General features: G+C 51.4%; 2 protein-coding genes across 9 annotated transcripts in view; both read left to right on the top strand.

Annotated features, from left to right (window-relative positions):
* RAD54L2 (RAD54 like 2) overlaps positions 1-5,256 on the top strand; it is a 110,544-nt gene extending 105,288 nt beyond the window's left edge. For all 4 annotated transcript variants that reach the window (XM_044253483.1, XM_044253482.1, XM_044253484.1 and 1 more), the window contains 3 exons: positions 59-148; positions 2,548-2,640; positions 4,085-5,256. In XM_044253483.1, coding sequence (XP_044109418.1) covers positions 59-148; positions 2,548-2,640; positions 4,085-5,079 — 1,178 coding nt within the window. In that variant the 3' untranslated portion in view covers positions 5,080-5,256. The remainder of the gene's footprint in view (positions 1-58; positions 149-2,547; positions 2,641-4,084) is intronic.
* Positions 5,257-12,353: 7,097 nt separating this feature from the next.
* The window catches only part of TEX264 (testis expressed 264, ER-phagy receptor), a 30,823-nt gene continuing 19,169 nt past the window's right edge, over positions 12,354-24,007 (top strand). The window contains exons 1-3 of one of the 5 annotated variants that reach the window (XM_044253477.1): positions 12,354-12,372; positions 13,344-13,414; positions 15,870-16,161. In XM_044253477.1, coding sequence (XP_044109412.1) covers positions 15,904-16,161 — 258 coding nt within the window. In that variant the 5' untranslated portion in view covers positions 12,354-12,372; positions 13,344-13,414; positions 15,870-15,903. Of the gene's footprint in view, positions 12,424-12,449; positions 12,759-12,780; positions 13,161-13,338; positions 13,415-15,869; positions 16,162-24,007 lie in introns of those variants that run through there. The other 4 variants (XM_044253475.1, XM_044253476.1, XM_044253478.1 and 1 more) reach the window with 4 other exon arrangements.

Below are 24,007 nucleotides of genomic sequence, written 5' to 3'. Positions count from 1 at the left end.
TGCATCTTCTTTCCCTCTCAGTCAGGTAACCTAAATGTGCGGTCTTTGTCTTCACTAGATATTGTTATTCCTGGACTCAACAGTTCCACAGATGTACAGGCAAGAATTAATGCTGGTGAGAGCATCCATATCATCCGTGGGACAAAAGGTGAGAGCCTGACCAAGATGCCCATCCTCTACCTTTGGTTCAGTGTGGGGCTGGGAAGCGGAAGATGCACATATGGCTTGGGCTGGAGGAAGGATAGGAGTTATCCTATAAAAGTGTCACATGTGAGAGAAGCATGAGAAGAAGACATTTCTAGGTGCTTAGCAGAGTTGGGGTGGGCCCAAAAGAGATTTGTCAGTGACTTAAAAGGAGAGAGTTGGGGTCCCTGTGTTCCCATATTTTACCATTGTTTTTATGGAGAGTCTTGAGGTGGGTTTGGATAGATGCTATGTTTTATGTCAGTCTCAGCCTGTTGATAGTGGTGCTATCAGCTAGAAGTCCCTCACCACTCACCTAGCAATTGTGGCAAGCCCCCACAGACATTTGCCAGAGCCACTGTCATGGCTGGACTGGGACTTGTGGTTCTTACTATGATTGCAAGATGTTACCTCAATAGCAGCCATCAGTGAACTTTGAAAAAACAGGGTTAATATTACTCATCACAGATCCTAGAGGGTACACAGCACCCCAGGGCCACACAATGAGGTCATGGGTAAAGAGAGATTGTGGGTGAGAAGACCTGGGTCTATGTTAGAGTCCAGAAGTTGGGGTGGTTAGAGGTATGTGGGTTTACTCTTTATTGGTGAATTTAAAACATAAGAGTGGTAATTAGGGCATGGGAAGGGAAAAGCAGGGTCACTCGAGGTTCAGTTTTCTGGATTATTCTGGCATTTCTAAAAGGGGAACTTCATGGATGGGGACAGCCTGGTTCCTTATCTAGTTGTTCAGCTAGTAGCTGTGTCATACAAGTGGTTTGTTTATTCGAGATGGATTACCTTGACCATCAAAAGCTTCATTTCTAGCACTTGAACTACACACAGGGACACCAGAAGTGGAGGGAGGGAGCTGTGGAATGGATTATAAACTAATGTGTATGTTAGTGTGTCATCTTCCCCACTTGCTCAGAGTGGGGTTGAGATCTCCCAACTAGGAAGTACATTGGGAAGATGAATTAGTACATGTGTGTTACAAGACATATTTTGAGTGTGGTAGTTTAAGATTGATTTATTTATTTTAGAGAGGGGTAGGGAGGAGCAGAGGGATATGGGGAGAGTCCTAAGCAGACTGCCTGCTGACTGTGGAGCCCAGTGCAGGGCTCAATCCCATGACCCTGAGATCACGACCTGAGCCAAAACCAAGAGTTGGATGCTTAACCAACTGTACCAACCAGGTGGCCCTTGAGTGTAGTAATTTAAAAAGCCTGCTGCCTCTGGCCTCCTTACAGTGGGAGATGAGATTGCTGGAATGAGAATTACGGACCATCTGGTCCAGATGTAATTGTCATCTGTAATTGTCAGGATGTAATCTGAGCCTATCATTCATATCATCCTTTACTGTATGAGGCTCCCTGAGGTTCTTTGTTCAGCAAGGAGCTTTCGCCCTAGCCTCTTTTGGGTCAAAGGTACCTTCAGGCTCTGGGAAAAGATGCCATGAAGCACATGACACACAGAGAAGATTATACCCAGCTCCCTTACTAGGCTCTTCCTAGCCTAGAGCATGGGTCAGCAAACTATGGCCCATGGGCCAAATCCTGCCTGCTTCCTGTTTCTCTACCTGTGAGCTAAGCATGGGTTATACATTTTTAATTGGTTAAAAAAAAATAATATTTTGTAGAACCTGAAAATTATATGAAATTAACATTTCAATGTCCATAAATAAAGATCTTTCGAGCACAGCTGCCCCCCACCCCATTTTCATTATAGTAACAGAGTTGAGGGTTGTAACACTTTGGCCCACAAGGCAAAAATATTTACTAATTGGCCTTTAAGAAAATGTTTGTTGACTTCTGACCTGGAGGCAGCCCTGACCTTCCAGGAGATTGATCAAAAGATGGAGAAGGTAGTTTAGTGTCCTGTGGGAATAGAAGGCTTTTCTTGAGTTATTCCTACCAAGGGAGAAGAGGATGTTGAGGCAATGAGGCTCTTTCCCCTCAGATCAAGAGGAAGACCCCTCAGATCAAGAGAGTACTTCGCCCAAAACCAAAGCAGCCAACTGCTGTCTGTGCTAGCTACCCCTTTATTTCCTCCATTTCATTAACCTTTCGTGGTATTTTCTGGCATCATTTTCTGTCTGTCCCCTCCAGAGGTTGAGCTCCATGAGACCGGGCCCTTTTCTGTCTTGTGTTCTTCAGCGTCTAGGACAATGCCTCATACATGGTAGTTGTGCCGTGTTTGTGGAATGAATGAATAATATTGGGTCCACAGCTCAGCCACTCCACTTGAGAGAGGGTGTGAGACCTAATTTTATAGCTGTTTCCCAGCCCATGGTGCCTAACTCTGGACTTTCCCAGAGTTGGTTGATTGCATGTTGGCTCCTAGCAGTCTTCCTCCTATTTCTTCTAGGGACGTACATCCGCACCAGTGACGGGCGGATCTTTGCTGTCCGGGCAACAGGCAAACCGAAGGTCCCGGAAGATGGTCGGATGGCTGCCTCAGGTACAGTGGCTTCTACTTTCTGTTGACCTGCACAGCACTTTTTGTTTGGTTTGGTTTGTAATTACTTTATTTTTGTTTGTAATTACTTTATTTTTATTTTTATGTTTTTTTAAGATTTTATTTATGTATTTGACAGACAGAGATCACAAGTAGGCAGAGAGTCAGGCAGAGAGAGTGAGGGAAGCAGGCTCCCCAATGAGCAGAGAGCCCGATGTGGGGCTTGATCCCAGGAACCTGGGAACATGACCAGAGCTGAAGGCAGAGGCTTTAATCCACTGAGCCACCATGTGCCCCTGTAATTACTTTATTGTTTGAATAATGTGTACATGGTTCACAATTCAAAAGGCATAAGAGGGGTTAAGTGAAAGGCATGTTCTCTCTCTGCCTCCAAAACCCCCAGTTATCTAGTGCTCCTTTCTGGCAGTGCTGCTCTCATTTGCTTTTTTCAGAGATTCATCACACACATACAGGAATGTGTGTGCACGCCTGTGTCTATCTGAGTCTCTGTGTTAAATATATATACATAAGTTTTCTCTATATTTTTTTTTAGATTTATTTATTTACTTAAGAGAGAGGGAGCAGGTCAAAGAGTGTGTGTGTGGCACATTAACAACGTAAGGAGGTCCAACCAGGTTCCCTTCTACAGGAGTGGTTCTCATCTATCCTGTCATATAAGCACTACACCGCTCTTGTTTCCGACTTTTATTACAGCAATTTCCACACCTACAGACAAGTTGAAAGAACAGCACCTATGTACCCCACATCTAGATCCAATGACTGTCACTGTTCTCATAAACTTTCTTCTGTCTCTCCCTTCCTCTTACTGGAACTATTTGGAAGTTGAAGATGTCATGTCATTTTACCTTTAAGTACTTCAGCACACATCTCCTAAGAGTAAGGACATTCTCTTCCTAGCCAAAATATCATTATCACACTAAAACAAAAATTTACACCATTATCACACTAAAAGTACTACCTAGTATCCAGGCCATATCGCAGCTTGTCCCAGTCGTCTTCCAGGGCTGTGGATTTGGTTTTGTTTTTAAACTAGGGTGGACTGCTGTTTAAACTTAATTTTCCTTTTGTCTCCCATCCTGGTCACTGGTTGTCTCTGTCCCTTCTCAGGAGGAGTCCAGCTCGTTATAAGAATGACCTATTAGCATTTGATATTCGTTATCTCCTAGGATTCACCTTGGTTGAGTTTCACAGATTGGGGAACTGGGGTGCAGAGTTACACGTCTTATTTCCTAGATCAAAGGATTTCTTTCTTTGTGACTGGGAAAACTTGACTGGAGGATGTTGTTTGGACATCAGATTCTTTGAATTTGGGGGATCACAGGACAAGATTTTTTGTTTTTTGATTTTTTTTTTATGGAATTTTTTTTATACCCTCCTTATCTCCCTGGCCGTTCTGATTCTCATTTACCTACATTTTATTCCCCAGGTTCCCAGGGGCCTTCTCTCGAATCCACAAGCAATGGCAGACACAGTGCCTCATCACCCAAAGCCCCCGACCCTGAGGGGCTGGCCAGGCCCGTCTCTCCAGACAGCCCGGAGATCATCAGTGAGCTCCAGCAGTATGCAGATGTGGCTGCCGCGAGGGAATCCCAACAGAACTCCCCAAGCTCCAATGCTGCCCTGCCTGGCCCCCCGGCCCAACTTGTGGACAGCAGTGCTGTTCCTGGGACAGCTCTCGGGACTGAGCCTCGACATGGGGGTCATTGCCTCAATAGTTCCCTCTTAGTGACCGGCCAGCCCTGTGGTGACAGGAACCCGGTGTTGGACTTACGGGGCCATAAGCGGAAGTTGGCCACACCACCTGCTGCCCAGGAGTCAGCCCGCCGGCGGTCCAGGAAGGGCCACCTGCCAGCCCCCGTGCAGCCGTATGAACACGGGTATCCAGTTTCTGGCGGGTTTGCCATGCCACCCGTCTCCTTAAATCATAACCTCACCGCTCCCTTCACCTCCCAGGCTGGGGAGAACTCCTTGTTTATGGGCAGTACCCCCTCCTACTACCAGCTGTCCAACTTGCTGGCAGATGCCCGCCTGGTGTTTCCAGTGACTACTGACCCTCTGGTGCCAGCAGGCCCTGTCAGTTCCTCTTCCACGGCTACCTCAGTCACTGCCAGCAACCCCACCTTCATGCTCAACCCCTCTGTTCCAGGGATACTACCCAGCTACTCACTCCCATTCTCACAGCCACTCCTGTCCGAGCCGAGGATGTTCGCGCCTTTTCCTTCCCCTGTCTTACCCAGCAACCTTTCACGGGGCATGTCTGTCTACCCAGGCTACATGTCCCCACATGCAGGCTACCCAGCTGGCGGCCTCCTCCGGTCCCAGGTGCCTCCATTTGACTCTCACGAGGTTGCTGAGGTGGGGTTCAGCTCTAATGATGATGAGGATAAGGACGATGATGTGATAGAGGTCACTGGGAAATAGCTGGGGAACCCCTCTCCACCTCACTTGGGGTCCCCGGCAGGTTGCCCACCAAGCTGAAAGGCAGCAATCTGGGCTTTCTGAGAATAGGGCACTTGGCAGGAGGGAAAAGGAAGAGGACAAAGAAAGGTGGTTGACCACAATGGCAGGGCTCTGTTGCTATTTAACATAAGAGGAGAAGAAAAAAAAGAGCCAACAGAGCAGCAATAGCGGGAAATCAGGGACCCAAAACAGGAATGGAGGGGCAGGGCAGCCTGCCTCTCTTCCTACCTGCCTTGCTTATGCTGTGTGCTTGCTTGCTTGCCTGCCATCTGAGTGTAAAAGCTCACATCCCATTTCTGTCTTTGGGAACATTCTCTCCCAAGAGAGCTGCCTTACTGGGTGACTTAGCTTGGCCTAGAGAGGGGAGGGGAGGGAAGAAGGATTAAGTGAAGGAGGGTGGGCAGGGAGAGCAGATTGAGGTTTCATGTGAAATGGAGTCCTTTTAGGGACAGGAAAGAAGCAAACCAGGTATGTATGTTTGTGTGCGTATGTGTGTATGTGTTTATGTCTATATGTGTATGTAACAGAGCAGGGGTGGCGGTGGGAGGGGAGGGTGGGAGAGACGAAGGGGGAAACTAAAAAATGAATTTATCATTTTTTAAATGGAAATTGGTGTGTGGTGGTTCATGGCAACTATTAGTAAGAACATCATGTTGAGCCCAGGAGAAGAGCCATGGAACGCTTAAGTTTCCTTCTAGTTGGGTGAGGAGAAGGCCCAGCTAATCCAAGTCCCTGGTCTTTATAGCCACATCTGTTTTGGAATTTGGGGGAAATTAGGAGAGAAAATGGGCATTACCAATCTCTGTGTCTTTCCCCAGTGGTTGTCTCTGAGCAGATCTCCCTTCACAGGGTGTGAGATTTGTGTGCAGAGGCTGGGACAGGCATACTGCGGTGTGTGAGCAAGAAGTCATGGAGTGTGACCAGAATAGACCTTCACAAGGATGGAACTGAGCCCCCACCTGCCTGTCCTTGTGGCCTTGCCTTTCCTTTGCTTCCCTGCTAGAAAGCTCCATGTTAATTTATTTTTTATGGGCAATTATTTATTATTTGGACTTTCCATGTATCTTGTTTTGGGGGGGGGTGGATTTGGGGACGGTAGGAGCTAGGAAGGGCAATGTTAAGATCCCCCAGACCCCATAGGGGTAAATAAATCCCAGGTAGATGGTGAATTGACCAAGGAAAGAGAGTTAGGCTTGACCAAAGTTTACACTAAATGACTATGTTTTCGGGAAACGGCCTCTCAGGAAGATCAGAGAATCTTGTGACTGGATAGTTAGTGGGGGTGAGACTCATTCCACAGAGATTGAAACTTGGGATCATGGAGTTTGCTACTGGGAAGTCAGTGACCCCAGATTTGGAGCTGTGTCCTCCTGGGATGACCTTAGAGGCAGGCCCTCTGTACTGAATAGTGAAGCTGTGCATACGTAGGTGACTGCTGGGTTGGAAGAATAGACTATTGATTTCTTACTGGGAAATGTTTTGGGCTCCCCAGCCTATCAGATGATCATTATGGGATGGGTGTCTGTTATCTCTGTCCTCTTTGAAGGAACACGGGGCAGCCCTTCCTCTGTAGGAGCCTTAAGTCTGACTTTTGTCTGAAAAAATACATCAGTCGTTCTTGGTCTCCTCTTTCTTGTTGCCAGTGGCAGGGGAGGGGGCACCTAGTCTTTAAGCATAAACACTGGCTGTCTTCCTATTGACTCTTTTTTCCCTCCTGTCACCAAGACTTTGCTAGGCAGTTCTTTATGATGAACAAACCTGTCTGGCTTTAGAGTTTTGCCACCTATTCATGGGTCCTTCCTCACTGAGCAGGTGCTGCACCTGCCTCTTACCAACCTCGGGGGCAACTTAGCCAGGTCACCCCTCATAGTAGCTGCTTCTGCAACCCTTCTGACCAGCCCGCTTCCATTGTTGGAGGGCTTTAGCACATTCTGAGGTATTGTCCTCAGAGAAGAGACAAAGAGATGGCTGATGGGGCTGCATGCGTGTGTGTGTGTGTGTGTGTGTGTGTGTGCGTGCGCGCACGCGCACGTGCACGCACACGTGCGCGTTTGTGTGCTGTCTGGTTGCACCAAAAGTGGAACTTCCGGAGCTTTCACTCTCTGTTTTCATAGGTACCCTATCAGACACGTAACTCTCCTACTCATAGAAGCCTTAGATCTACAATTTAGCTATGCAAATTATTTTAATAATTTTAAAATAGCAGTTCCAACCAGTGCTTTTTCTTCCCAATGCATCCCAAGAATGGATGCTGAAGGGACTCAGTTGGAGTGAGCTCTCAGGTTTGAGACTGGTGCAGTAGGAGTGAGCTAGCCTGGATCTCTGATTTGCAGAGCACACTCATAACCTGGGCTACAAATGATAGCCTCTAAGGCCCTTGTATACTAGGATCCCAGAGACTGTGTGTGTGTGTGTGTGTGTGTGTGAGGGATGGAGGAGTATGTCTGTGTTCACCTCTAAGAAGTCCTAGCAGTAGGCGCTGAGAATCTGGGAACTGTCAGCAAGGGATTGAAACCAGTTACTGGAAGGATGGGCCTTTGAAAGTACCAGGAAGTGAATGGGTATTCTGAGAGGCAGTATATACATGTTCTCTACTCACTGATTCCAGGGGCTGGGTCTTGCTTCAGGTCAGAAGAGGCAATAGTTTTGGGAGGCTGAGCTGGCTAGAGAAGGCTTTCTTTAATATGTGCAGCTTATATTGTATAGGGGGTATGGGGTGGGATCATGGGAACTTGAAATGCTACCAGTTTCATGCTGTAGGTTTTTGTTTTTTAATCTGAAAAACACTTCTTTTCTGCTATCTCTCTAGCAGTTTGGTGGTAGGCAAGTGTGCATGCACACTAAATATGTGTGTGAGGGAAGCAGGAAATGTCTCAGAGCCTTAGAACCATGTTTTACAGCCTCTTTGAGCAGAAACACTTGATGGTGGCTTCCACCTACCATCCAGGCCTGAGTGAGGGAAGGGTGGTATATGGGGGGGTGGTAAGAGGAGGGGTCAGCAGATTAGGCCCCTCAGCATTTTCCCTCACCATTGTCTTCCATAGGATGTTTTCAAGGGACTCTCAAGCCCCACCCATCTGGTTTAGCCTAAATCCTCATGCTAGGGAATATAGTACTGCATAATGATTCAGGATTACCATTTGTAATGATACTTGGTTTCCTTTTCTCAATATTGTTGTGGGTAAAAATTGAGCCAGAGACAAAGTAGCCATTTCAATAAGAAAGTAAGTGAACCATGTTGGATCAGATCATTGGATATCTACCAAATCCTAACCCCCTTCAAGTTGTGCTTCTTGAGCATCTCTTTCTGGTCCTTGGAACTCTCTTCCCTAGGAATTAGTGTGTGGTATCTCTCTGTATACTTGTGATTCACAACTAAATATGAAATTCCCGTCTCCAGTGTGTTAAGCAAATTGCTGGGGTAAAGTTTTGCTGATAGGTTGAAACACTCAACCATACTTTAGCAGTCTGGGTGAGACTGTCGCTCCCAAAGCTGTCAACAGAGCAAGGCCCTCTGTCTCAGTTGGTTCAATCCTGGCATTGCTTTGGAACGGAGTCCTCATCCCATGGGGAATGTCTGGTGGGGGGAGGGGGTTTTACATTCCTTATTCCTAGTGTTCCTGGCCATGACCCCCTTTCTCCCACTTCCCAGTTTCCTGGTCAGAAAACTGGTCTCCCTTCTGAGCCATGGCCTGTGCACCCAGCTAAGTCATTTTCCCCACAGTAAGCCTCCTCTGAAAGAAGAGCTCTGCCCCTCAACAGACCCCTCCCCCAAGCAGACTTTCTGACCCTCCTCTGACTTCTACCCAGGAAATCTGCACCTCGAGGCCTGAGAATGCTGCGCTGTCAGTCACCTGCAGACTCTGTCCCCTTCTATTGACTCTTCTGCCCTTTGTGTTCCGATGTGACCCCTTCATGTCTCTTCTGTGCCACTAGCTTGGCCCTAGGCCTTTTATGAATACCCAAGTCTTAACGATGAACTTCCCAAGCAGGCAGTGTCCAACTTCTTCATTTTTCAGGGACCTGAGTCTGCCCCTTTCCTCTCACAGGTTGGTTGGATATAGTCATCTATTGGCATTGGGAAGAGGTAGCCAGGTAGGCTGCAGAGTCTAGTGCAGAGGGCTGGAGGAGATTTGGGTACTCTGTTACCACTACTGGGATGATATTCAGAAGAGGGGACCTCATACTGTGACCTGACCCAGGACCCTCCTCTGGAAGAGAGCTCAGCCCAGGTGTGTGTGCACTTGTGTGTGTGTGTGCATGTGTGTGTGTGCGTGTGCACATGCAAGATAGTGTGCACTCATGCACACGGGTGTAAACTGTTATCTGGTTGTGTTACTCAGGGTGGGCTGGGGACTCATGGGAAAAATCCCCCTCAGCCTGCCCAAGACTGATTTTTTTTCCTGTACCCTCTCCAGAAGGGTCAGGGGAAGAGGGTCCAGGTGGGTTGAGGGGGTCGCAATGGATAACCACTAAAGGCCACACTGCTGCCGGGAGGAGTGGGGGGATATGAAATGGCCCCAGGGACCTGGCACCTGGCTTTGGTTTTCCGTCTTCTTTCCTCAGGACGCCCCCTGAGGCCCGGGACCTGCTGCGCCTGGCTTTGAGGAGCATCTGTGGCTGGGTGCTCCAGCTGCTGGTGTGATCATGGGCTTCCCTCCTCTCTCAGCAGGGCAGGTGCTCCTGCCCCAGAGACTGGGCAACTGGCTGTTTCTATGACGTATTTATTTTTACTTGTGTTTCATGTCACTTTTTTAAAAAAGCAAACAGAACAATTGTAAGTCAGTATAACTGCCTATCAGTTTTCTTTATTTCTCTTTTTGTAAAATAAAATTTAAACTCAAGAAGGCAGTGTTTTTTGATCAAGGAATTGTCTGAACAACTGTTCAGCTGGGTGGTGAAAAGGATGTAACTTAGAGTATAGTGGGTATTGAGATGACACAGGGTGGGTAGGGTGGGGTTAGGGAGGGAGGAATAGAGGGCAAACTGCTGACAGGCTTTGTTGCAGTGGGGTTCGCTAGGCTTTTTCTGCCTTTGCTCACCTGAAGAAGACCGCATTTCCAGGCTCAGAGGAAACTGAAACAGACTCAGAGTGGCCTGAGGCTAGATGGTCCGCAATCATAGCAAGTTCTGCTGGGACACCCCTAACCAGACTGGGGATTGGGTGCAGCATCAGTGAATTTCAGCAGGTGGGAGATGGCTGGTAGCAGGATCTGCAGACCATCTTACAATGCATAGTCCTCCACCCTTTGTCATCTGAGTTAGTGGGTCTAACCACAGCCTCACAGAGAACTATCCAGGCTTTGGAATATGAGGAGGAAGGGAAGGTGGGGGTAGTCTACCCTTTGTCTTTCCGAGTTTGGTCCCTGTAAGGCAAGGAGCCCTAGGGAATCAGTCTCTGGAAGTTTACTGAGCGAGAATTAAAGAGGCTCTGGGGATTTCTTGGACAGAAAAAAGGAGGAGACTAAGGCCAAGTCTGGGCTCATAAGAGAATATATGCTCTTGGGGGCTGGGAGTGCACTGCGTGTTGGGCAGATGGCAGAACAGGTCTTACTAAATTGAAGAGGGATGAGGAACGCCCCTTTTGGCAGCTTGTCTTGGCTGCTGCCTCCTGGTGGCTAGCCGAGGTCTTGCAGAGATCCCTGCCAAGGGTTGGGGAGGGTGGCTTATGGCCAGCCGCCTCAGTCATAGGCAGACTCTCCATTCACAGCAGAGGTGGTGAAGCTACTAAGGCACCCCCTGAATTCTGATGCAGGCCTCTGGAATTCCCAGCCAGCCTGAAGGAAGTGGTTTCCTGGGAGAAACTCCTCAGATTCTGAGAAACAGAAAAAAGGACCAGCCAAACACTGTGGGCAGAAGCTGTCTTGTCTCTGAACCACAAACTGGCCCTTATCTCATAGGAAATGTTTCCAAGCATATATATCGCCCACTTGCCTGGAGCACCTGAAGGGTCTGATCATGTATTTGATGTTCATAAGCAGAAGAACTGCCACGACCCTGCCAACCCAGCCCTGAATGCCTGTGAGGGGCCAGCTGCTGCTCCTGCCAGTGTTTGCCCAGAGAGCTGAGGACAGGCTTGGCCCAGTGGATGAGGGTCATCATTTCCTGCCTGTGGAAGGAACTGTGTGAAGTAGTGAGAAAGGAAGCCAGGATTACGAGGGCCTCTGTGTGCCCCATCTGCACTTTGCTAATGCAGTAGTGGAGTTCACGCTAAGACGATTCCCCTTCTAAATACATGTCCTCTGTGTCAGGAGCACCAAGGTAGCTCTTGGCCTAGCTGGTCTTGCAGCCAAACTCAGGAGCACAGCTGTCCCCGGGGCCTCTCAGGAAGGCAAAGTTAGATCCTTAGGGCTCTAGAAGAATACTTTGTAGGTCCTCAGAAATATGAGGTGAAGATTCAACCTATGTTCAAGGGGCTTACACTTGACCGGAAAGTTACCTAATATACCTTAAGCTAGATGGGCAGACCAGTCTCACCCATGAGCCTGGAGGGGGGCGGTTCTTGGGGAGCTCCAAGAGGACGAGGCTTTGGTTTTGTTTACTCAGTATCCCCAGCCTCTAGAACTATCCTTGCAGGGATAAGTAAATGTTGCGTGGATGAATGACCACTCCTGTGCTCTGGTTGGGGGTGGGGTGGAGTGTTGGAGACGTGACCGGCATTTGCGCTGTTCCAAAGGTTGGATTCATCCATTCGCTTCTTCCCTGAGTCCAAGTTGGGCGTCGGTTTCCTCAGTTGTAAAAGGGGGACAAGTGGCCCTGCCTTGCTGAGTTCCCAGGTCTCTCGGGAAGCTTCAGTGAGAGAAAGTGGCAAGACGAAGGGTGGTACAGATACATGCCAGGGGCTGATACTGCTGTGCTGAACTTCCCAAGCCTCTTCAAACGCTCCACTCCGGCAAGGGCTTCCTTGGACCCCAGCCTGGCTTTCCGCTGTGGGCGACCAGGTTGACTTGCCTCCGCCTCCCACTGCTGGGACCGGGTAAGTTTGTGAGAGGCAGGAAGGTGCTCAGTGGGCTCCGCCCCTGACGGCTGGGGGTGTGCGAGGGGCTGGTAGCCACTTGGGCGCCGCTCGTTGCCATGGAGACCGGGCGGGGCAGTCCTCCGCCCTCCGGGTCCCGCGCGCACGCGCCCACGGCCACGGCCACGTCCCGCCGCGAGAGGGGGCGGAGCGAACGTGCGCGGCGGGCGCGCGCAGGCTCCGCGACCTAGTCTGGAGCCGCCTTCGCGGATCAGCGTCCGCGGCGGGCGGCCGCTGAGGTGAGGGCCCGGCCGGAGGAGAGGCGTCCCGACGGGGCGGCCCCACGCTCGGTGAGGGCCTGGAACCTCCGTCCGCCTGGGCGCGACCTCAGGGGCCCCGGCGTCCCCTCCATGACCCCCGCGGCCCAGGCCGCTCTTTGCATCTTGTCTCGCCCGCAGCTGGCCCCGACCGGTCCAGGGGCCCGAACGCGACCTTGGACAAGTCTGCCACCCCGGGTCGCCCCTGCTTCGGCCTCCGGTGCAGGGCATGTCCCGAGGCAGTGAAGCCCGAGCGGGGGGTGGGGGTGGGGAACTGAGGCAAGAACCGTACTTTAACTCCGCCCCTGCCCCTGGAGGCCGCCCTCGCAGCGGTGGCTACAAACTTTAGCGTCTCATAAGTTACGGAGGTGTGTAAGGCCCGGTGAGGTTGTGACTGAAAAGAAAGGGGCTGGGTAAATAACCGAGGTGCGGGTAAGCTGGGCTGGAAGCCCAGAGTGGGAGGCGGCGCACCTCGTTCCCGCGCAGGCCCCTCGGAACCCCGGTCTTTCGCTCCCCTATGGCACCGAAGTTTAAGGGCTCGGTCCGCTTCCGCGGCGCAAGTGAGCAGCTCCAGGAAGTCGGCGCGGGACAGAGGACCCAACCCCTCGCCGGAACCCGGCCAGAGGCGACCACTCCCCTGACCCGAGGAGAAACAGAGGCCAGAAGGGAACAGACTCCCCGATGTCAGCGGCAGGGGCTGTTTTAGAGCCCGGCGCGGTGGCTGGAACCCTCCAGGAAGAGGGCTCTCCAAGAACAGGGGCCTGGCCCCAGTAAGAGTTCACGTTATGAGGCCTGGTTTGGCTTCTGATTTCCGTAAGGGGTGTGAGGACGAGGGAGAGGAGCAACCTTGTGAAGACAGTTACTGTGGACGCTCTAGGGGGCTTTCCCTGAAAAGGAACAGTCAAGGCAGGGTGCCCAGCTCAGTGGTGATTTTCTCTCTGCCCCCAGCACAGGAGCGCTTGGAGCACTTGGTCCCTGCGGCGCTGGATGCCATGAGTTGCTAAAAGTGAGCCTGTCTTTTCAGGTGAGCTTCCCCAGCCCTTCTGCCCTTTCTCTTGAGTATGGGGAAATTCACTTTGCCCCGCCTCCCTCCTGTGCAGACCTAAGCTCTGGGGTTCATTTTCCCTGTCTTCTGGGTAGTGTAGGAGGTGAGAGGAAGAGGGAGGTGAGAACTAAGTTGCCTTGAGGAGAATGGGGAGTGACCTACCTGAGAGGGTAGGTCAGAGAGAGATGGTCACTCTTGAGGCAATGGGGAGACCTACCTGCTGAGTGACAGCTTCCAGCTGAGAGCTGTGGGTTCAGAGATGTCCCAGCATGGATTCGATGCTTGAACTTTTCTAGAAACCTTGTCACCAGGAAGGAGGAGATAGAAATGGGGCCTGGAGTCAGACTACTTGGGTTCCTATTGCCTGCATTTTGGTCCAGGGCTCTATTTAGTACCTGTGTCATCTTGAGCAAGTCTCTTAACCTCCTGATTCATACCTACCTTGTCTTGAGAATTAATAAAGTAGCTGTGTTTCAACATTTAGATAGTGCCTGGCCTATAGTAAGTACTCGGTAAAAGATTTATCATCATCGTCACCAAAGAAAACAGGAATGAAACTAACTGGAGGCAAGATGAGTAGGACAGCAAATGCATCAAAAAAAAAAAAAAAAAAAAAAAAAGCACAGCTGTGAGGCAGTTGGGTAAGAAGACTAGTGTGATATATCTCAATTTTATGATATCAGAGATGTAGGAGTTTAGTTGCCTCTTTGTGAGGCTAACACTGTGTGTACATTGACTCCAAAGACAATATTTCAGTAAAAATTTTGATACCCGAAACCCATAGGGAACAAATTATTCCATAGAGCTAAGTTTTCCATAGGGCTTAAATGTTGACCTTCAGTTCTCAAATCTTTTAAATTTTACATGTTAATTTTAAGATTATTTATTTATTTGACAGAGATGACAAGTAGGCAGAGAGAGAGGGGGGAGCAGGCTTCCTGTTGAGCAGAGAGCCAGATGCAGGGCTCAATCCCGGGATTCAGGGATCATGACCTGAGCCGAAAGCAGAGGCTTTAACCACTGAGCCACCCAGGTGCCCCTACATGTTAATTTTAAATACTTGGGGTGAGACTGTTTCTCCAATGGGTCACATGTTTCCCTTCCTCTTTAAACAGTCTTCTCTGTGTGGACTCCCCCCACTCCCTCCCCAACCCCCGGTGACTCAGGTCAAGCCTTCTATATAAGAAGGTTAGGCTTGTGGCCCCATGCTTCATGGAGGGCTGAACAGTCTGCCTTGAGTGGCTCACACACCAGCTCTGTTGTGTTCCTGGGCCTCTCTTAGATAGCTTCTCTGCCTTTTTTTTTTTCCTTCCTTGAAATGAGTGTCTTTATTGCTTGTACCATATAGAAAGGAGGAATGAGGAAAGGCCAGTGGGGAGGAGGGACAATTGTCAGATAAATGACATGAACACAAAAAGGAAAAGAAAAGACCCCCTCACGGCACCCCAGGATGCCTTTCTGTGAACTACCTAATAGAGGAGGGGGGGGTGGCAGGATCAAAATTACAAAGAATAATTCTGAACACCTGGAGATGCTGGTGGAGAGAAGGAACAGTGCAGCAAGTGGACCCAGCTGTGACTCCCCCCAGGCCAGCATCCCCTTCCCCATGGGATGAACTGCTTGGGCCAGGGAGTAATTGTTTTTCTTGATGTGTTTCCATTTCTAGCAAGCTTTTCTTCCTCCTCGTAGTTTCTAACCTATGGGCTGGCAAAGTGGCATGTAGCTTGTTAGCACCAATGGTTCAAGTCTGAGAAGCGCAGTGCTGGACTTTGTTCTGGCTGCTCAGGCTGATTTGATCTGATCTTCCCTTGGTTCTAGTTGGGTGAGGTTGCTGGATAGCAAGATTCCGAGGGCCAGATGTGCTTAGCAAAGGAAAGTTTCCTGTGAGAATCTCTTCCTGTGGCACATTTTCCCCCTGGGGTTTTTTTTTTCCCCTCATGTATTCCCTATTCGTTAGTAAGTGATTGTACCCTGGCACTCGCCCATGGCAGTGGTCCATGAGGCTTGGGGAGGCCAAGAAGGCAGTGTGGCAGTGTGTGGGAAGGAAGAGGTAATGTAGGGAAAAGGCAGGCTGGCTGATGTCTTACCCATCTTGAGGGAGGTTGGCCAGGGCTGGGAGTATGTCCCTGGCTGACTCACTCCTGTGCTTCTCTATGACTCAGTTTCCCCAGGTGTGACCAAGGCTGCCAGCTGACAGGCAGAGCTGTTCTGAGAGCCTCAACAATTGTGATTAAGAAATAAAGAGGCTTGTGGCTACAGTCATCCTTTGTAGCTCTCTTCTAGGTCACTGTGTGTGTAAACACCCTGGCCCCTCCCCGCCCGGGTCAGAGCACCCAACACACAGCTGAGATTGGGCCAGAAGTGCCTGGCGGGCAAGTGGGCACATTGGTCAGAGCAGGCTACCAGCCTTCTCTCCCTCCTGTCTCCTTTGCAGCTCTCTTGGGGCATAGTGTCGGGGGCACAGAGCCATGTCTGACCTGCTCCTCCTGGGCCTGATTGGGGGCCTGACTCTGCTGCTGCTGCTGACACTGCTGGCCTTTGCCGGGTACTCAGGGCTGCTGGCCAGGGTGGCGGTGAGTGCCGGCTCACCTCCCATCCGCAATGTCACTGTGGCCTACAAGTTCCACATGGGGCCCTACAGCGAGACTGGGCGGCTTTTCACCGAGAGCTGCAGTGTCTCTCCCAAGCTCCGCTCCATCGCCGTCTACTACGACAACCCCCACATGGTAAGGAGCCTCCCATGCCCTGGCTGGGGTTCTGCCCCATGGATGGACATGGGGCAGGGGTGTTGTAGCTTCCAGGGAAGGGGTGGGAAAATATGTGAGCTGGTCCTACACACCACCTCCTCTCTGAGCTTGAAGCTCCTTCCAGATTTAACCCGGACTCCTGCTCCAGACATCCTTTTTCCTTGTCCAGGTCTGGTTCTCAACTCATGGCTACCCATGGACTTCTGACTGCATGGGGTCATACTACTGCGTGTCCCTAGTTTGTGCCGGGGCTTTGGTCCCCTGCCTCTTCTTGCTGTGCCTCCCTCTTTCATCCCCATTTGAGACCAGTGCTGTAAGGCCAGGCTGCTCAGATTCTACCCTTTCTTTGGAGCCATACCTTACTGTTTCTGTGCCTTCCCTCTTTCAGCTTTCCTGCTGTGGCTACAACTCCTCAAGGGTTGAGACAGCAGGCCCTGGGCATGGGGCTTAGAATCTTACCTCTTCAGTCATTCTGGTGACCCCTGCCTCAGTGATATGGCATTTCTTTGGATGTTAAGCTGCCTGGTTTGGAGAGGAATGGCCCCTCCCTCTTAGGCTTAAGTGGGAGTCAAGAGCACTGGAGCCCAAGTGGGGTGGAGGGGGCAAGTGGAGCCACGTGAGCTGCCCCGAATGTCTAGGATGCTGGGGTCAGAGATGAGCCCAGCATCACTGGCACCCTGTGGGCGTCTGGCTGTACTTACAGACTGTAGTGAGTCAGGGCTCACCAATGTGGCCTCTTGCCATGCATGGGGTGGTACTGTCTGCAGCTGCATGGGCTGGCAGCTCTACCAGGAGTCCAGCCTTCAGCTCTGAGCCTTGGAATCCCCAGCTCTGGATTCCTTGCCTGTAGAGCTCAAGTAGGCAAGGCCTACAGCCTACCCACTGTCTGCTAGCAAGCCTCATTAGAAACAAGGGTGGGCTGACTCTCTGTGCTGGGTTCTGCTTGACAACTAACCAAAGATGAGCACACCTGGCCCTGCCCTTGAAGAAGTTCATGTAATTGGCAAGTCAGCACCATACATATGGGTCTGTCATAGGCACTGTACTTGATGCCTGCAGAGCTTTGAGCTTTGGGTTTGGGGAAGGTACCCCAAGTTTGCCTGAGAGGTTCACAGAGGAGGTGGACTGTAGCTGGGCCTTCTCCCATGAGTAGAACTTTGCTCCGCCAGGAGGGGCCTCCTGACTTAGGGAAGTACGACAGTAAAGGCTTGCAGACATAGGATGACAGGGGAAGTGTGGCCAGCGGACATGTGGTAGGCAAAGAAAGTGGTAGAAAGGTTTGCTGGGCCAGGCATTGTGTGGAAGAGCAGTCTGGGAGGCAAGAGGCAGCACAGTTTGCCCCTCTGTTTTAGGAATCTAACTGGATGGCAGGTGAAGGAGGGGAGGAGATGAGGCAGGGAGGCCATTGAGGAGATTGAGCTAGGTCCAGGTGAGAGGTGACATTGACCTGGTTGAGGGATGAGTAGACAGTGAGGATTTGAGGTCACACGGTTGGGAGACGGCGCTAAGTGGGAGTCAGGAGCGCTGGAGCCTAGGTGACACGGGGCAGGAGCTGGGCTTTGGGAAGCTCCTTGACCAGACGTTAGACTGCCTCCTGCAGAACTCTATTCTGTAAGTCCCTAACCCTCCTTCCACACCTGGCCCAGTTCAAGCCCTCTGTAAGGCCTCAGTGGGAAGGAGAATAGCCCTTGCAGTTGCCTCATTCCTCAACAGCATGTCCTGTTCCTAAAGCAACACATTGGCTCTTGGGCTGGAAATGCTAATTCCAAGGTAGGAAAGAGCCAAGGTAGCAGTGTACCTTGGGATCAGTGCTGGTGGCTGACCCAGGAACAGTCAGATAGAAGAATCTTGGCATGGTGTGCTCTCCCCATGGCCTCATGGCCCAGCCACTGCCTCCAGGCAGCGCACCATATAGCCATCTTTGGCAGGGTGGGGGTGGGGGACGGTGGGCTTGGGTGTCCAGGGTTGGTTGGGTGCAGCCTGACTTGGGTGTCAGTCTGGGCGTGGGGGACGCACAGCCTGAGGATACAGCCTTAAGGTTGGCAGTCCTGGGTTCTGATTCTGTTTCATTACTGTCAGACTGCGTGATCTTGAGCATATCACATAATCTCTCTGAGCCTCTCTTTCTTCATCTGTAGAGCTCTGTTAAGATATCTGCTTCATATGTTGTCTGGCAAGAATTAAATTAGGTGATATAGGTGAGGCATTCATCCTACCACCTGGCCTCCAGTAGCTGTTTAACAACAAAAACAAAAAAAGGGTGGACAAGACGTTCATGCTAATTAGGTGCACTGAGGCGTTAGGCTGAGCATTATGACCCAGGGCTAGACCCTTGGCCTGGTTGTGGACATCTGGCTGGCTCAGAGGATGAGTGTACGGCTCAGAGTGGTCCCTCTGGTCCTATCCCTCTCAGTCCTGGGTCACTCCAGAAGATAGCTGTGTCCCCATTCAGAGCTAGGTCATACCCTGACACCTGGGATAGCTCAGGATGCTTAGTCTCCACCTGCTGTGGGAGGTGGGCAGTATATTCTCTGCCTAGCAGGGATCCTCACAGAGGGTTCAGGGAACCATGGACCCCAGACTTCAGGTGCTCATCGCTATCCCAGACTCTCTGGTCTATAAGGACCTGGGGCCCCAGGGTCCACACTGCTGATGTGATAGAAGAGGACACTGAGGATCAGACAGCAAGAGCTGAGGTATTGATCTCACATAGTTCACTCACACTTTTTGCTGTTATTTAACAAATGTTTGAGCACCTAATCTGTGCCGCGCTGCTGGGCACTGGGGCACTGTGAAGACCAAAGGGCCCAGCCCTCAGGGCCTCTCAGTGTAGGGGTATCAGGGGAGTCTGGATGAGAGACCCCATCCAGTCCTAGGGAAGCGTAAGAACCCAAGCCTTCTCCCTAGGCTGCTTCCCTAAGCAGTGTCCAGCCTGGGGCCCTGCATATTTTGGTTCACAGACAGGATGCAGGCTGAGCTGTTGTGTGGCCCATCCCCATACCTTCTCCCTCCCCAGTGAGCACAGTGGGAGCCAGAACCTGCTTCTGTGTGAGCGTAGGGAGCAGTGAGGCTATTTCAGGCTCTGTGAGTAGAGCAGGGAGTGACCAGGTGAGAGACCGGCTATTAATGCTGCCCTCCCCATGAAGTGTGGACTGACAGCTCTCTAGCCACTCCCTGTCCAGGCCTCAGCACCTGGCCTCATCTGGACAGGGAGAGGCTCGTTTCTGAGAAAGGCCTGGCCTCACATGGTCTGGCTGTGGACCCAGGAGTGACACAGGAAAGGGTGGGCACCACCAAGGCAAGGCCCTGGCAATCACTGTGGGCTCTTTCACGTCAGGTGCTGTTCAAACATACATACCTCATCAGCTCTGTGTCCTGGAACGTCAGCATATATGTGTCAGTCAACTTTAGATCCTGGAGTTCCTTATGGAAGAAGTTTCTGGAACTGGTTCTTGTTGGGCAAGAGAAAGGATTCCATTCTCCATCCCTGAGGGCCTTTGGAGAGGGAGGAGGAGGAATGAGGGAACGTGACAGGAAGTGGACTGACCCTGGTAGTGGCTTATAGGTGTTCTCCTCTTGGGCCCAGCGTTCTTGGAGTGCAGCCATTTCCTCTAAATACCAAGGGAAGAGGGTGAGTTCGAGTCAGTCACCGATCTCTGCCTGCGCCGCAACCCCCCCAGTGTACATGTGTATATGTGCTGCCGAAGCGAGCACCCCAGTGTACATGTGAATACACGCGTGCTTGCACATGTGCGCATACACATACATCCAGTTCTGTTCTTGTAAAACTGGAAAAGAGTCAAAATTGCTCTGCCCTCAGCCCTGCTGCTGATGTGGGGTGCGGGGTCTGTGGCCCCATCCCTCTGAGAGCCTGGGGTGTTGGAGGAGAGGGAAAGAGCTGGGAGGACCCGAGTGGCTAACTTGATCCTAGCCAGCTCTGGCCTGTGATAGCCCTTTCTGGGTCAGCTGCCCTCAGTGTGCCCATGGAGCTGTCCTGTGTGCCATCCTGGCCCTCCACCTTCTTCTCCACCCCTGCTGTTCCCGCCTTCACTGCTGTTTGGGCCTTAAGCAACCTATCTGCTGCCCTTGTGGGGAGCCTGGTTGAGGCAAGTGGGGTGTGGCATCAAGTTCCGTTTACCTGGCGGAGGCCTAGGAAGGGGTGTTTGCCCCAGGTATGGGGCAGATGGGGGAATTGGTGGTTCCTGGGTTCTGCCTTTCGTAAACTAGACCGTATTGAAGCTCCTTTTTTCTCCTAGTCCACTGAGAGTCAGCCTGGGACCACCACATCTGCATGGGCTTAGGCTGGTAAGAGTGTTGATTTAGGCCTGTGCCACACTTCCTTTCCTCTTTTGTGTGTGTGTGTGTGTGTAGATGGGTCTCCCCTGCGATCCCTAGAGGCACTGAGACCATATGGAGCCTGGGAAGGAATGAGGGATTGGGATTGCCCAGGGTTGACCCCTCAACAAGGGCAGTGGGAATGAGGGCTATCTGGTGTTTCCAGGGACCCAGGCCATTCCCTATCCCAATCACCCATAATGATTTTCATCCAGATTGAGTCTGGGCTTTTGCTCTTTAGCAGGTTAACTGTGTGGGGGAGCCCTGGAAAAGCACAGCCCTTTCTTCCCAGCAGAGCTGGCTTTGGTAGGGAGGAGGGTTGGGGTATGGGAGGAGAGGGCTTTGAATCTTTCTGGGTTTGAATCAAGGCTCTGCTCCTTGTTAAGAGTGTGATTCTGAGGGAGTCACTTGGTCTTTCTGAGAGTCCCTACCTCAGGGGTTTTGTTTTTCTGGGGACTAAATAATAAGGATAAGGCCCCAAACCTGGCCCCCAGTAGATGCTTAGCACTCTTGGCACCCCCTCCCCTGGGCCTCATGCGCTAGGACTTTTTACTTTGGGGAACCCTGCTTGCCTGCCTCTACCCTAGCCTCTTGCAGGACGCCTGGGCCGTCAGAGGAGTGCAGCATAGGGACACACCATTATGCAGGCTTTGCCTAGCCAGGGCCTGCTTCTCTGGCTCCCATGTGGCTTTGGGTCCTGTGGTGCAGCTCTGGAGCCAGTCTGCCTGTGTTGGAATCCAGACTTCAACACTGCCTTGCAGTGTGGCTCTTTCTGAATAGCTTTGCCGTCTGGGTCTCAGAAACAGAGTGGATGACGGTAGCTATTGCACAGCGCTGTTTGGATTGAATGAACTGACAGGTGGAAGGTAGCAACTGGGGCAGTCAGGGAGCACGCTGTCAGGTGCCAGGTGTTGTTAGGATTATGCTTGGGGGTGAAAAGAAAGAAGCCCTGAAAGACTTCTAAGTGAGAGTTCCCAGAAAGCCCCTTTGGAGGTTGGCATCCTGCATACTCCCCTCCCCTGCAGCCTGAAATATAGGTCCTGTCCTCTGGCCCTGCTGTCTGTATCACCCATGTCTTGACTAGTGTGGACCGGCTTTTGCCTTTGGAGACCTGCTTGGGGAACTTGGACCTGTGGGGCTTGGTGTATTGACCTGCAGCACCCTGAACGTTAAATGAACCCACCCTCCAGTAACGAATAGCTGTGGCTGCTCTGTTCCCCCTCAGTGAAGGCCAGTGAAGGTCACTGTCCCTACTTTTCCCCTTACCTTGAGTAGCTCTGGGCTGGGTATGCTGGCCAGGGAGGTGTTGAAGCAGCTCGCCGGGCCTGGATCTGCAGGCATCGCAGCTGGACTTCATCAGATGTTGCAGGTTATGGATCAAGGGCTGGCCATTTCTTTTTTATTTTTAATTTTTTTTTATTTTTTTAAAGATTTTATTTATTTGACAGACAGAGATCACAAGTAGGCAGAGAGGCAGGCAGAGAGAGAGGAGGAAGCAGGCTCCCCGCAGAGCAGAGAGCCCGATGCGGGGCTCGATTCCAGGACGCTGGGATCCTGACCTGAGCCGAAGGCAGAGGCTTTAACCCACTGAGCCACCCAGGTGCCCCAAGGCCATTTCTTTTTTAAAGATTTTATTTATTTATTTGACAGGGGGCAGAGGGGACACACAAGCAAGGGGAGCGGCAGGGAGAGGGAGAGCAGAGGAGGGAGCCCAGTCGAGCGGGGCTCAGTCCCAGGACCCTAGGATCATGACCGGAGCCGAAGGCAGATGCTTAGCTGACTGAGCCACCCAGCGCCCCTAGGGCTGGCCATTTCGACTGAACCCAGCATCTGGGTTTGGTCTGGACCGACTGACACCATTTTTCCTTCCTGAATCCTGGAAGATACTAGCCTTGTCCAGTTTCTAGATGTACTGAAGTCTTAGCCAGGCAGGGACTCTCTTTTCACTAGAAGCTTTAGGTTCCAAGTAGACTGCCCTCTTCTCACATGCCAGGACTGAAGAGGCCTCACAGTTCTTGTTCTGGGCACAGGTTCCTAGAGAAATGACTGATATAGGGAGGAGAGTGAACAAGTCGATGGAACTGGGAGGCCCAGGCTGACTTCCTAGGATCAGGCCCAAATAGAGGCATTGCCATCAACCAAGGTGGGTGGAGTTTCTAGCTATCAGGACACTCCCTTTATCTTGTAGGCCCCTGACCTCAGTGGGCCATTTCTCCTGGAGGTGGGCGTGGGCTCTCCAGGGAGCCCAGGGAATCCTTCCCCTGCTCCTGACCAGCCTTGCCCCTCCCCAGCTGGTCTTAGGGTCTGTTCCATCTCCTTGCCAGTGCCTCGTTCAGGTGCGGAACTCCAGCAGCTCCAGCTGGTACAGGGCTGCTTTGCAGGTAGTGGGCTTCCTGAATAACTTCCTAGGCTGCTCCTTAGCCACTGGCCAGGGAAGAATGGGGCAGGAGGTATCCCACTTGTGGAATTGAGGGGTTGCTCATGCAGAAAGGGAGCACCTGAGGCTGACACACCTCCAGGATCTCAGGAGTCCCATCCCTTATTAGCTTCCTTTCCCTGTGATGGGAGTTCCTCTTTCAAGGTAGAGGAAGAAGGGCTTAGCTCACGTGCAGGGCCCGTGTGTGCGTGTGCAGGTGTGCGTGTGGTGTTGCTGAGATACCCCAAGAAACTTCCTGTGTGCACAGGATTCTGGACCTTTCTGCCTAGAAGCCTGAAGTGGCAGGGGAGAGATAGAGGAATCATCAGTTACTGTGCAGCACAAGACCTGTTGCTTTGGGTGGGCATTTGGGATCTGAGAGGAAGGGCTGCTTGGCAAGGAGTATTTGAGGAGGAGGGTTGAGCTGAATCTTGAAGGATGGGCAGGAGTTTCCCAGGCAGAAGGGACTCTGGAGTAGGGTGAAGAAGATCATTCCAGGCAGAGGAAGTAGTTAGCGCAAAGGCAGGAAGCATGGGAGGACGTGGCATGTTTGGGGAGCTGCAAATAGTTCCGTGTGGGTGTGTGCGGGGTTGTGGTAGGAGAGGAGGCCGGCAAGGCGGGCTGGGCCAGAGCCTGGATTTGTCCCTCCCTCTGCCACTCAGATGCTTAGTGGACACTTGCCCACCTGGGTTCTGGCCCCTACTGGAGCCTGGGGATGCCAAAAAGAGTGCTAGGCGAGTGTGTGGACAAATCCAGGCACTATTGTATGGACCACTTAAAACAATGTTGAATGCTGGCCTCGAAAGTTTCATCCTAGAGCAGAATTGGGAGCCATTGAAAAGTTATAAGCAGGGTGGTCATAGGTGTTGTGCTTCTTGGGGATCAAGGAGGATGTTGAGCCTGGGAGGTCCATCCATAAAGGCTGCTGAAGTGATCCCCTAAAAGACCCAGGGACTCAATCCCAGGAGGGCCAGAGATGATCAGTCAGGTGGCTTTCCATCTATTTCTCCATCTAAGTTATATTGAATGTTTCTTTTTTTTTTTTTTTTTTTTAAGATTTTATTTATTTGAGAG

The sequence above is a fragment of the Neovison vison genome, chromosome 6 (assembly GCF_020171115.1).
Source record: "Neovison vison isolate M4711 chromosome 6, ASM_NN_V1, whole genome shotgun sequence".
Lineage (NCBI taxonomy): Eukaryota > Metazoa > Chordata > Mammalia > Carnivora > Mustelidae > Neogale > Neogale vison.
Note: the sequence above shows the minus strand (reverse complement) of the source record. Positions and strands in the feature narration are given on the sequence as shown.